We start from the raw sequence: 13,714 nt of genomic DNA, 5'->3' as shown, positions 1-13,714 counted from the left end.
TTACATATACACACGCCTTACTGTAAAAGCTGTTTTAGAAGTGAAAAAAAATGTAATCGTCTATTGAGTGCTTGATAACATGTATATGTTAAGTGAAATCAAAGAGGGGTTTTTTTTCAATAAATGTTAATTAGGAAATATTGCAGCACACAGTACAGGGGATCTTTAGCCATAAAATGATGCATTTTTGATCGCATGCCCATTTTCAATTTCATATGAATAAATTTAAAAGCAGCAATAAAGGTAATCACTAACTAATTGATTGGTTTAACATCAATGCTTTTGCTACATTTTTTTGGCATACGCTTAAGTACCCGACGTTCTCTGAATGCTGCAAAGATATTGTCCGATAAGAACTCATTTCGGGTAACACTTATTCACTATTAACTATGACTTTTCCCTCAGTAAATTTCTTATTTGCTACTTATTAATGGTTAGTAAAGCAGTTGTTACCTTTAGGTATTATGTATAATTAGAGATGTAGAAAAAGGCCATTAATATGTGCCTAATTACTACTAATATATGGCTAATATCCTAGTAATATGCATGCTAGTAACTAGATAAGAGACCCTAAAATAAAATGTTACTCTTATTTCGACATGTTGTTAATAAATAAGGTCCTTCACTTTGTGGTTTAAGCTTATACGTTACTTACAAAATATAAAACGTAATACAAATGTTTTAAGTGACAAAGAATACACAAATAAGGTGTAATAAATAAAAAAACATTAAAAGGATATGGTATGATCAATATTGTTATGCATATAAAACAGTTGCAAAGTGAGTAAACCGTGACGTCATACTAAATTTTGAGTATAAAATGTTTAATAAAATGTAGTGTAATAAACAACAAAGCAAACATAGTAGAACACATTAAACACTACAAAAGCACTGCTCCTTTTCTCATCTTTCTGTCTTCTCCCCATCAGTTTTTCAGATAGGATAGTCACGCCAGAGACTGAAACAGAGCAAGAAAATCAGTGTTACAGTGGCAGGCTTGGCTGGTTTTTGATTGTATCTGCATGTGTAAAAGGGAGATGGAGAGTATATAAGTGCATGTTAGTTATACCTCTGTGTGTACTCTAGGTCAGTGCTCTCCTTCAGTAAAATGTCTTTAATCTCCTGCTGGGGATTCAGCCCATGCAGTGCTGCCCTCTCCCATCTCTGCAGTCGACTGATCCCTGAAGCACACACACACACACACACACACACACACACACACACACACACACACGCACACACACTATTGTTATATATTTTTTTTTCTTGAAAATAATTCAAGAGCTCAAAGCAACTTGGCTAATACATTTCAGAATTTTATTGCTTTACAGACTACAGGAACCATAAAAAATACTAACATAAAGCTGTGCATAGAGTTCGGTTAATAAAAATAATAACGCACCTGTGCATGGTCCGAATTTCCAGTCCAGATCAAACTTCCTTAATTCTTGAAGATCTTTTTCTCTTTCACTCAGTTGTGGGGGCTCAGGCTCTGATAAGATATCACATTGTTATAAATGCTCCTGCATCACTACATTGGCATGCTTCTTTAAATAATTTGCACAGTTTAGGAATATGACATATTACAGATCTATGCTTTCACTGAAATATGCACAGACACAAACATCCTGTCCCACCTGCTATTGGCGGTGAAGGAGACTTGTTTCTCTTGCCCCCTCTTCTTGCCTTCTTTACAACTTTAAAGGTGTCGGTTATAAGGCCACGCTTAGGTGTCATATCTAAAATTAAAGGACAGAAACACTTTAGTTAACTCCAACCAACAGTATAAAAAAAATGATGTAGTTAATTGAAGTCACACGGGTTGGCATCATGAGGATAAGTCAATGAAACTAAATCAATCATCTTCAGGTCATTCATCAAGTAAATGTAATATTGTACATGAATAATTTTATTGTATACATAACAATTGTATTTTAATCATAGCAAACATAAAGTATAAAAAGCAAAAAAGTATATATTTAGTCAAAGATGCTCACGTATGTAACTAAGCAACCTACAAACAATTATTGTTTGTTTAGAGTTAAAAACACTGCTTGAAAAAGACAAAAAAGGCCATTTGTATTTATCGATCGATCGAACAACACTGCTTCCGACTGGACTCACGTTAAAGCTTTTGTATAGTTGCACGTACATCCCCTTACATATACATGAAAGTCACAGCATACCTGAATTCTGATAGGATGTTGTCGTACGATAAATTATTAGCCAATGTTGACAGCAGTCTTCATCAATAAAACCTTTTAACTTTCGCTTTGTGACACGATCGTTTACAAAACAGACGGACACTCGATATGAAGGGCGGGGCTACGCACAGAGCGTGATGGCGTCATGACGAACGCTTTACAATAAGCGCTGCGCTCCGCAAATCTACGCACACGGGACTCGGCCTTGATCCTCTCGCCGAATAACAGTAATACTGATTCAAATATCTCACATATTTCTTTTTGTATGCCATAAAAGCGTTCTAAATAAACTAGTCCTGTTAAAAATGTACTGTCATTTTAAAATGTGTCGTTCGTCACAAAAACAGAAAAACACTAGCCGCTGTTGGATGCCAGAATATGGTAGCTTCGCTAGCTCCATTTATTTGCTTAGGTTTGGATAAAACATTGGAAGTGCCTTTCCAAGGTATTCAGAAAGGCTGATTTTATGGCACAAAGCTAATGACATCCAAATCCTGCAGAAGAAAGTGTGCCGCCTCAATGTCAATTAGGAAATTTCTAACATTGACAACACACTTGAAACGTTGCCGAATTCATAAAGCCACACGCAGAGGAAATAAAAAAAATCTATGCGAATACTGTATAATTTATATTTATGATTTCACCTCTGCTGTCGCAGCTTTTGAACGTCACGGGTCCACTCTGTCTGAGCTGGAGTGGCTGACATGAGTGACACTCTGGAATTCAATGAAATTTATCAGGAGGTCAAGGGCTCCTGGGTGAGTAGAAGCTGCGATAGCCTGATGTCTAATCTGAGATGGCATACTTGAAAATGTTTGACTGATCTCTCTCACTACAGAACGATGGGCGTCTTCGCTTCAGTAAGCAGACAGTGGTGTATAAAAATAGTAAGACCGGGAAGGTGGACAGCATTCCGGTGCCTGAGCTTTCTCAAGCCCAGTGGAGGAGAGTCTGTCTGGGTCATGGCATCAAGCTGTGCACCAGCACTGGAAACATCTACAAATATGATGGCTTTAAAGACACAGTGAGTCCACGATGTAAAGTTCAATAAAAGCAGAGACAAATTTGATGCGTTTGCTCCATACTCCACTTTTGTGTTGCTTTTTAAATTTTCCACCCTCTTTTTATGCACAGGACCTTGAGAAGATCTCAGAGTACTTCAAAGCCAACTACAAAGTGGAGCTGGTTGAGAAAGATATGTGTGTGAAGGGTTGGAATTGGGGCACTGCTAAATTTAATGGTCAGTGCATTCCTGATGCAACACCATTTATGAGATGTGTACAGTATAACATTTTTATAGTGACCTTAATTCAGGTTTCTATGCACTGTAGGATGAATGGTACAGTATTATAACTTTTACAGTTTCGGTTTTTGACACTGAAAATCTAAAAATAACAGACAAGTTTTTCTTTTCATTCAATAAGTGTTACTTAAGCGAGACACTCTGGAGTCCTGGAGTTCTCAATCTTTATTAATTTACTTTGTTTAACGGTTCTTAAGTGAACTAAACTATTAGTGATAACAGAAAGTAATGATAAAATACTATTATATAGATTACTAATCTATTATTACTAACGTAATAATTGAAAGGCAAACACTGTAATACTTCCTCATATACTGTAATAACTTCCTTGATTTAAAACTATGCTGTACTGTTACTTTGAAAGTGCAGACAGTGATTTCTTTATTTGAAAAAGATATTATGATTACAGAAAGAAGTATAAATAGTTTTATTTTGCAGGTTTATTTTTTAATCCATTTCAGATTATTATTTTTTAATATTAACTCATTTCAAAGTGATTCATTTTTAATTTGGTAAATATTATGTAGAGAATAATACACATTTAATTACAGCACTTGCTACATATGCATTAATTAGAATCTTTAAATAAAACAATAAATATCAGCCCTCAGCCAGACTGATTTCTAAGAAATGGCCACTGAAGATGAAAAAGACTGTATTGCTTGATCACTAGAAATAATAAATCACTGCATAATAATTACTAGAAATAATAGAAAACTGTTAATAGCTTTGCATTTTAATAATGTAACTTTCACTGCCATTTCCAAGTATTAAACACTTTGTGGCTGTGGCTTTTCAGGGCCCTTGCTTTCATTTGAGGTGAATGAGAGTCCTGCGTTTGAGATTCCGCTCGCCAGCGTGTCTCAGTGTGCGACGGGAAAGAATGAAGTCACCGTGGAGTTTCATCAGAATGATGACTCAGAGGTATCCCTCATGGAGGTGCGCTTCTATGTCCCACCCACCACAGGGGACGAGGGCTCAGACCCTGTGGAGGTAAGCGTACATGCTTGTGTGTGTGTGCGGCACTACCTAACAGTGACCAACAGGTGGCAGAGTTTACAAAGTAATAACCATAAACCATAACATAAATTCTTTCTAAAATTCTTGCAAAATTTATTCTAAAATTAAGATGTACCTCTTTTTTTATGTAAAATGCTTTTTAATCCATAATTTGATTTGAATTTGTTTTATTATAAATGCATCAAATATTATTTAGTTATATTGCTTTTAATAGTACTGTACTGTTAGATGTATAATTTATTACTTTTGTCATTTTTTTATTGTAATATTATCTTAGTTATTTTATTTGCACATTTAGTTTAATTTTATTTTTTAATTAGTGCTGTCAAATGATTATTCACATAATAAATTGTTAACATAATAAATGCGTGTATATTTATTGTGTGTATATATAATTACACAAACATGCATGTATATATTTTGGAAAATATGTTATGTTTATATATTCAATATAATTACATATTATATGAATGATATGAATATAAATATAGATGTAAATATTTTTTAAAAATTCTGTTTTAGGCATTTGCTCAGAACATTCTGTCCAAGGCAGATGTCATTCAGGCGACTGGAGATGCTGTGTGTATCTTCAGAGAGTTGCAGTGCCTCACACCTAGGGGCAGGTACATATACATACGCACAACATCACAACATTTTGTTTTCTTATTACAATATTTTGCGAACCACCAAAATTGTAATGGTTTTTGCTCTCTGTAGGTACGACATCCGCATTTATCCAACATTCCTCCATCTGCATGGTAAGACATTTGACTACAAGATCCCATACACCACAGTGCTGCGCCTTTTCCTGTTGCCTCATAAGGACCAGCGGCAGATGTTCTTTGTGGTGAGTGTGGCAACATATTCCCTGAAACAATCTCTGCTTTCAGTTTCAGCTCAAAGTACCCTACTATTTAGATATTAAGCCTATTAAGAGTGCAAGCAAAAACACTTTTATGTGTCTGTTTCTTTAAACGCAAGTGAGCTTTTGCTCCCCACCCCCTTTATCAGAATAGATCTGCACCATTACAGTCCGTACCTTCTAAAAACATCTGTTCTCTTTCAAACATACGTTTCGGTGTTTGCCTTCTATGTATTTCTCTGACCACTTCCTCCGCTAGCCTGACTGGCCAGGATCCCCTCATATCAGCTAGTCCAGCTCCTGTTTCCTACTCCCCAGGTATCCATTCTTGTAGAGCTGCCCATCTCTGCAGCTCTATCATGGGGTGAACAACTGGGAATATGTGCCCCTCTGGCCAGTGTTCTCAGCATGGACAAGGAGAAGGAGGGCACGTTTGATTGTAAGGAAGAGGGACAATCTCCTTCCTCTCTGATGAGGAGGTCGATTTTGAGGATTCCCCTTTTCTACCCCCTGTGCAACCAGCACAACCCCTCATTTGGCAGGATCCATGGAAGAGGCAGGAGGAGACAACTCCTTCCAATCTTTCCAGAGCTTCTTGAAGAGATTTCCGTCACCTGCAAGGACTTACTTTTACTAGTAAAATGCCTTCTTCGCATGCCCCCCAAGGAGCAAACCCAACATCGCCATAAAAAGCAGACTGCTTCCAGTCAAGCAGGACGAAGAGTGCATACAAATCAGTCGCTCTCTCAGTCCGGGCCATGAACGCCATCTCTCTATTGACCTCATACCAACCAGAGCTTGATTAAAGGTATCTGTCACACCAAGTAATCGTCACAGATCTCTCGCTCCATCTTCAGAGATGTGCCGTTGAGGGTGTGGGCAAGGCCATGGCCACAATGGTCATTCAGCAGAGAGGACGCCGGCTTAATTTGGCTAATCTTTCTGACATAGAGAAGCGAGCCATTGTAGATGCACCTGTCATCGCAAAAGGCATTTTTGGCTCAGTGCTGACATGGATGCAGAGGATGTGAGAAGAAGAAAAGGGATGACAAGGCCTTGCAGCACTGTATGCCAAGGAAGACGCAGACTGTGCCCCTCCTCGGCAGATCTTTGCGCAAGCTACAGCTCACCCACCCAGCTTTTGCATTTCTAGTAACAGAGACTGCATGTACATGCATCAGAAAGTCAGAGTAGTGCACCAGAAGAGAAACCAGCACAGGAAAAATTACCCGCCTGTGACAGTTCAGAAGATAGTGAGCCACATAGGCTCTGTCAAAGCGTTTGCGCATGCGCAGTACAGACTACAAACTCGTTTTCGACGTAGCCACAAGATGGCGCCGGAATGCTGCAAGTAAACTATTGTAGAGCATGCGTGCAGTCCCATTGGGTGCTGACAACAGTACAGTACGATTACAGAATGCAGTTTGCTACTACTGTTTTGCTCAAATCTTTGCCATTGTATTAGAACTGGTACACCGTTGTTGCCTGTTTAATCAAAAAGACAGCGCAGCAGGTGTAATTTTACAGATTAAGGGGCGGTAATATTAGAATGAGATGCCTTTGCAACATCACAAGCGGAGCGAGATCAGACACGCTCGGTTTTTCAGACTCTTGCACAGTTACAGGCTTACTCTTTTTCATGTTTTGGTTGGTAGATACACTGGGGACCTGATTAAAGCACTTAAAAAAAGCACCTGGAAAAATTTGATTTTCATGATATGTCACCTTTAATAACTGCAAACTTTTGTCTGTTTCAGATCAGTCTGGACCCACCTATTAAACAAGGTCAAACCCGCTATCATTTTCTCATTCTCCTGTTTTCAAAAGAAGAGGATATCAACCTTACTCTCAACATGAACGAGTAAGTGAGAGTGACACTGAAGGATGTCAGAATTAAACTCTTCACATTTGCTCATCAGACTAAAAGGAGAAAGGTAGCTTTCATTTACTTCAACGAAGCTGATGAAACTAATTTAGAGCAGGAAGTCATTTGACAGATGCAAGTTACAGTACAATTATCGCAGGGATAGCCACCTTGGAGCTGGGATCTGGGATATGTCACTCAAACTTACACCATTATTTACACTCATTCTTCAAAATGTGTTTCCATCCAGCAATACTGTTTTTCTCTCTTATGTTTGCAGGGATGAGGTGGAGAGGCGTTTTGAGGGGAAACTTCATAAAAACATGTCTGGCTCTCTCTATGAGATGGTTAGCAGAGTCATGAAGGCCCTGGTCAACAGAAAGATCACAGTGCCTGGAAATTTCCAAGGGTAAACACTAAAAATGTTTCAGTGAAAGAAAATTTGATTAAAAAAACATCAACAATTGCTAAGTTAAAAGTCTATATTACCTTAACTATTTTAAACAAAACAATATATATCTACCTTTACATTTTGTTACTATTATTTTATTAAAGATCATAAAAATACTTAAATACAATATATACCCTGATGTTGTCCTTAATGTCTGATACAGTGCATAGCATCAAATCTTCCTGATTTATTTTTTTAACAGTAATTTGAACAAAATATTTAGATGCACTGCTGTTTAAACGTTTTGGGTCAATTCTATTTAATATTTCAGTTTTTAAAAGTTTCTTATGTTTAAAAAGGCTGCATTTTTTTTATTAAAATTACAATAAAAGCACAGTATTATGAAAGACTATTAGAATATAAAATAATTATTTTTGAATATACTTTTAAATATAATTTATCCCTGTGAATTTTCAGCATCATTTCTCTAATCTTCAGTGTCACATGATTCTTCAGAAGTTGATCTAATATGCTAATTTGGTAATAATATTTCTTGTTATTATCAGTGTTGGGTAGAGTTGTGCTGTTTAAGAGGTTAAAACACCTTCCAATGTTTCTCTCTGTCTTTTCTCTCTAGTCACTCAGGAGCTCAGTGTATAACATGTTCATATAAGGCCAGTTCAGGGCTGTTGTATCCTCTGGAAAGAGGTTTCATCTACGTTCACAAGCCCCCAGTGCACCTACGCTTTGAGGAGATCGCCTGCGTGAACTTTGCTCGTGGAACCACCACAACCCGCTCCTTTGATTTCGAGATTGAGACCAAGCAGGGAAATCAGTACACCTTCAGCAGCATCGAGAGGTACGCATGAGCTCAAAGTCTTGTCCAGTTGTTGAGAACATAGCTTTGTGGGAACTAGACCACACAAGTAAATTCCAGTTTCCATATCCTGTTTAAGGCACTTCCTGCCATTATGCCTTTGATCACTTACCACATCTGCCTTAGAAGGTCTGGGCAGCCTCTTTGTGGTGATTTTATTTGTTACTCTGGAGTAAAAGTGCCCGTCTCTTTTAGTGACCTGACCCTTTCTACATTAGATGTTAAGAGGAAAAAAAAGCTACTTTATGCACATTAAAGTATTTTCAATTTAACACACATTATGACTGAGTCAACACACCAAGGCATCAGTTAATTACATCATACTAATGTGTGAGAAACAACACTTTCTGCAAAACTAAAAGGGATACTTTTATTTACTCATTCTCATGACATTTCAAACATTTATGACTCTCTGTTTTTGCCAATTTTGTCCAAACAAAATTGGACCCCAAATGAATTCCATTGTGTAGACAATGGAAAAAATACAAAAAAATAAAATAAAAAAATGGAAAAATACAAAAAACAAATTAGAATTCTTTAAAAATATATAAGAATATAAAAGTAATATAAATATTAAAATAAAAAAGACATAGTGTGTTCTGCTGAAGAAAGTAAGTCTTAAAGGTTTGAAAAGATATGAGGGTGATTAAACAATGACAGGTAAAAAAAAAAATACACTTTTGCACTGCATTTGTAAAAATGGTACACAACTCCCAAAAAAGCTTTCCATTAATGTACGGTTTATTACAATAGGCCAAAACACAACTATTTGAAAAGCTGGAAATCTGAGGGTCCAAGGCCACATATAGTTACCATTCTTGGTGTGAACATGCTTTTACTCACTAACAGAGTTTTTATTCTCTGTTTAATCTGCCTCCACCTTCTTCTTCAGGGAGGAATATGGGAAACTCTTTGACTTTGTCAATGCTAAGAAGTTAAGCATCAAGAACAGAGGCTTCAAAGAGGTACGTCTACAGCCCTTCTTGCTTCTTATCAAGCAGTACATAATATTCATCCACTGAGACATGTCCATAGACCCCTCACACAGTGTACAGACACTTATTTTACTCTTTGTGTTTGTGGTGTATGTCTGTATTGTGTTCATGTAGAAAAAGGTTGGTATTGCCCTGCAGTTTGGTCTGGTGTCGGTGCTCCTATAACTTGCTTGCATGGTGTTTGTTTGCGTGTCTCAATCACAACCCGAGTGTCAAATGTGTTCTTTCTTATCTTTGATGGCTTAAGGCAGATGTCTCATCCACCAAAATGTGGAAAGGCACACTGCTGGTTATGATTTAACCAGCTGAACACTGTTTTTCAGATCACACAGACTTTCACTAGGACCACAACAGTATTTTGTCTGAAATCTGAATATAATTTTGTGGTCACTTTACAAGAAAACCCTTTGTATACTAGATAATTCTGTGTGCTATGAAGACAGCATTGCTCAAGGGATTGCTTTTGAATGATTTAACACTGATTGCTTATATGAATGTGTGTGTGTGTGAGAGAGACAGAAAGGCTGGTGAGTATGAGTACATGAGTGGGTTTGAGATCTTTTGCTTGGAGAGGGCTTTCCTTTGTCTGCTTTGTTACAAATACTAACTTTGGAATGACATGTTAATGTTGCATTGATATGATTTTAATTTGTACTCTGTCAGGGCATGAAAGGTAACGATGACATGTACAGCGACTCAGACGACGACCAGCATGACGCATACCTGGAGCGCATGAAAGAAGAGGGCAAGATCCGCGAGGAGGCCAATGACAGTGACGACTCAGAGGGCGAGAGTGGTGAGTGGCAGCTCTCTGAGCCAATCAGTGGGCAAGCTACATACGATTTTGTGTTTAGATGGCAGGTATAGATACTATAAACCCGTAGAAATTTCTCATTCTGTAGAGATTTCAGATTTTCATGTCAACGCTGCATTCTCACATAGTTTGTGTTTTTAAGCCTTGCTGTTTCAAATGTAGTATGTATATAAAATGGTGCATAAAGAAACTCAGGCTTCAGTTTCTGTAGTGTTTATTCTGTCAGACGTAACTGAAACATTTACAAAGTTGTATTCCAATTGTGTCTTTTGACTGTTACATTGATTTATCTGTTGTTTTTTGTATTTACTGATGACTATTTACTATTCTTCTATAAGCTTGATCAATTTTTACTTATGTTAATTGGACATATCGCCCATTCCTAGGTGCTGATGTTCAGATTTCAAAAATGACAACTGATAGGAATATGTTTTGTGTGAAACATTAACATTTGACTTTTTTTTTAGATGAGTCTTTTAATCCTGGAGAAGAAGATGATGAAATTGCAGAAGAGTAAGAGGCTTTGTGTTGATATGCCACAGTTTTAGAAGTTCTTGAAGGCAAAATGATCATTTAAACAATCTCTTAAATGTATGTATTAAACATTAGAGCATAGTTTGTGCTGCATTGCTTAAAAACAATGATACCTCAAATCACATGGCTTATTAAGGAGATACTTGCATTTTTTGCCTGGCAAATGGCAAAACAAAATCATTTTAACCACCCAGAATAAACTATCAAGGACATTTGGTACTAAAAACAACCATGATCACTTTAATGGTGAGGCAGCAAGAATGCTTACACTTTCTTCAGAAAATGAACAAAATCTAGCCTGAACTCTAATTTAATGGTAATTTAAGTCATATTTGTGGTCAGGTATGACAGTAAGGCCTCTGCCAGTGAAAGCAGCGCTGATGATGGGGACAGTGATGGCGATCGGAAGAAGAAACCAGCCAAGAAAGCTAAATTTGTAAAAGAAAGAAAACCACGAAAGAAAGAGGTGAGAAAAGGGAAGGATAAAACATGTAGCTGGTTATTTACGTTTATTTTCAAAACATTTTTTGCTTTTAAAATTCAATGCCGCTTGTGTGTAGAAAAAGGCAAAGGACAGTAGCGCCCCCAAGAGGCCAATGAGTGCCTACATGCTCTGGTTAAACTCTAGCAGAGACCGCATTAAATCAGAGAACCCGGGCATCTCTATCACAGAAATCTCTAAGAAGGCTGGAGAAATGTGGAAACAACTTAGCAAAGAGAAGAAAGAGGTGACATGCACTCCTTAGCACTCACACATTCACTGCACTTCCCACAATATTCATGTTTTAGAATAGAATGTTTTTCTCGCTTTCAACTTGAACTGATATCTCGTTTTTTTCCACCAGGAATGGGAGGCAAAAGCAGAGGAAGCAAAGAAAGAGTATGACCGGGTGATGAGAGAGTACAAGGAGAGTGGAGGAGGCTCCTCAGGCAGCTCCAAAAAGTACACAACTTTGTCCTGCGCCTCGCTTTGAGTGGACAGTTCATTTACTCACCATCATATTGTTTGAAAATATGGTCTTAGCACTAAATAAATGGCCATTTCTTACCGTTTTCCTCACATGTCATCTCTGAAGGGAGAGAAAGAAGAAAGGAGGGAAGAATGAAGAAAAGAGGAAAAGGAAGTCTGGTGGTGGTAGGGAAAAAGAGAAGGAGCGCGCTACAGGCAACGATAGCTTTAAGAGTCGAGAGTTCATATCCAGTGAAGAGAGCTCGTCAGAGTCAGACAAAGGCAAGGGACGGAAACGCAAGGTAACACACTAACACACACTCATAACACACATTCATAAACATAGTTACAGCAACATTTTGTATTGTGTACATCATACCCGGAAAAGTTTTTCATTTTTCAGTTCATTGACTTTCATTCGTGTGTATATGCAACCTGCAAATACATAACACAACTGATGCAGTTTCCAAAGATATTTCGCGTGCTTGAAGTCTCTCGTGACCACATGTTGTCTATATCTTAAAATTGTAAACGTAAAATACAGCATAATGTGAAATTCTGTCCAAATGTAGGTATACAACAAAGCAATTCGTTCAAGGATTACTTTGATAGGAATAAAAAAAAAAGTTTAAAAAGTCTTATTTAAAAAATCAAATCTTAATTGTTTATATACAATTATTAGTTCATATTCATTTAGATTTGAAAATATTTAACATTTTGATTCTTTTCTTTGATTCTTCTTTTTTATAGGCTTAATATGAAACACATATTTGTGTGTAGTTTTTACAATTGATCAATTCCTGACACTTTTTGAATGTTTGATCATTTAGATGATTTAGTTTTAATCTTATACTTTAATCTTCAAAATGTAATCGTTGTCTCCCTGTCATTGTGTGCTTGCACTGCTTTTATGCAGGGGTCTGATGATGAAGAGGAAGTGGTCAGCACACCGCCTAGCTCTGAAGAGTCCGGCTCAGACTAAAAGACACTAATGACACACATTAAAAGGGGAGTGAAAGAAAACACCATTTCCCTTTCATCATTATAATGCACACGACCTGATGGAATCCCGATACAGTACAAATTACAGCATAACAAGTTTTGTTTTGTTGTCAAGACATCATAAACACTTTTGTATATACCTTTGGTAGTGTTGACATTAATGGAGAAGAGGAAAAGTTCACCAAGAAATGGAAATTCTGTCGTCATTTAATTACAACCATGTCGCTTTAAATCCACAGGACCTTTTCTTCTATGGAATACAAAAGGACAGATTTTGACGTACTGGAGTTTTTTTTCCATGCAATTACAATGAATGAAGACTATGGCTTTATATGGCACCATGAAGATATAAAATATGAATAGTGCACTATATTCCGCACCTTAGCTCTCCTTGGAATAAAACATGGGTGGTCTATTCCTTTAAAATAGTGAGTATTTCATGATGTCCTGTTCTTGTTCAGATATCTGCTTGTACAGAGATATTTTACAGTGCTGCTTTCCAAACACAACAGAAACCGACACAGCTATTAAGCTTGCTCTATATGTATTCGCATTTAAAGCCTTTTTTTACATTAGTACTCATCCTGTATTCGTATTTTTTGAGTTTGATCTGGGCGCATTTACTTTTTACAGTATTTTGTTCACACACGTTACCAATTGTACATGTTTGTTGTAACATTAAACAATCTACATTTTAACATTTCACTGCTTTTAAGAAATGTTTCAACAAATTAAAATGAATCATTTATTTATGACTCAAGTGAATATTCTTCATGCCATGAAACAGTAACTCAATATTTCACAGCCCTTCACACTTGTTTGTGTGCTCCTCGCTTCTCCTCTGGAATGTTAGCGGAAATGTAGTGTGGTTTTTAAGTTAATGTGGTTGCATCAACAGT

At 37.0% G+C, this 13,714-nt stretch overlaps 2 protein-coding genes across 4 annotated transcripts; one reads left to right on the top strand and one right to left on the bottom strand.

Moving 5' to 3' along the window:
* Window positions 1–803: 803 nt before the first annotated feature.
* pold4 (DNA polymerase delta 4, accessory subunit) lies at window positions 804–2,335 on the bottom strand. Its single transcript, XM_043239267.1, has 5 exons — window positions 2,187–2,335; window positions 1,638–1,739; window positions 1,403–1,492; window positions 1,070–1,181; window positions 804–958 (listed from the first exon to the last, which is right to left on the bottom strand). Exons 2-5 carry the CDS (start codon window positions 1,735–1,737, stop codon window positions 934–936), a joined length of 327 nt encoding a protein of 108 aa, XP_043095202.1. The 5' UTR covers window positions 1,738–1,739; window positions 2,187–2,335; the 3' UTR covers window positions 804–933.
* ssrp1b (structure specific recognition protein 1b) lies at window positions 2,299–13,563 on the top strand. 3 transcript variants are annotated; one of them, XM_043238647.1, is made up of 19 exons: window positions 2,299–2,431; window positions 2,863–2,962; window positions 3,043–3,228; window positions 3,339–3,444; window positions 4,307–4,500; window positions 5,050–5,150; window positions 5,245–5,374; window positions 7,147–7,250; window positions 7,534–7,662; window positions 8,282–8,503; window positions 9,414–9,486; window positions 9,631–9,636; window positions 10,180–10,312; window positions 10,798–10,843; window positions 11,207–11,330; window positions 11,425–11,592; window positions 11,710–11,807; window positions 11,941–12,115; window positions 12,730–13,563. In XM_043238647.1, exons 2-19 carry the CDS (start codon window positions 2,909–2,911, stop codon window positions 12,793–12,795), a joined length of 2,115 nt encoding a protein of 704 aa, XP_043094582.1. In that variant the 5' UTR covers window positions 2,299–2,431; window positions 2,863–2,908; the 3' UTR covers window positions 12,796–13,563. The 3 variants fall into 3 exon arrangements, with proteins under 3 accessions (XP_043094582.1, XP_043094589.1, XP_043094598.1); XM_043238654.1 differs by lacking the exon at window positions 9,631–9,636; XM_043238663.1 differs by lacking the exon at window positions 2,863–2,962 and having other exon boundaries at window positions 2,370–2,431.
* Window positions 13,564–13,714: the final 151 nt, after the last annotated feature.

This window comes from Puntigrus tetrazona, chromosome 1 (assembly GCF_018831695.1).
Source record: "Puntigrus tetrazona isolate hp1 chromosome 1, ASM1883169v1, whole genome shotgun sequence".
Lineage (NCBI taxonomy): Eukaryota > Metazoa > Chordata > Actinopteri > Cypriniformes > Cyprinidae > Puntigrus > Puntigrus tetrazona.
Note: the sequence above shows the minus strand (reverse complement) of the source record. Positions and strands in the feature narration are given on the sequence as shown.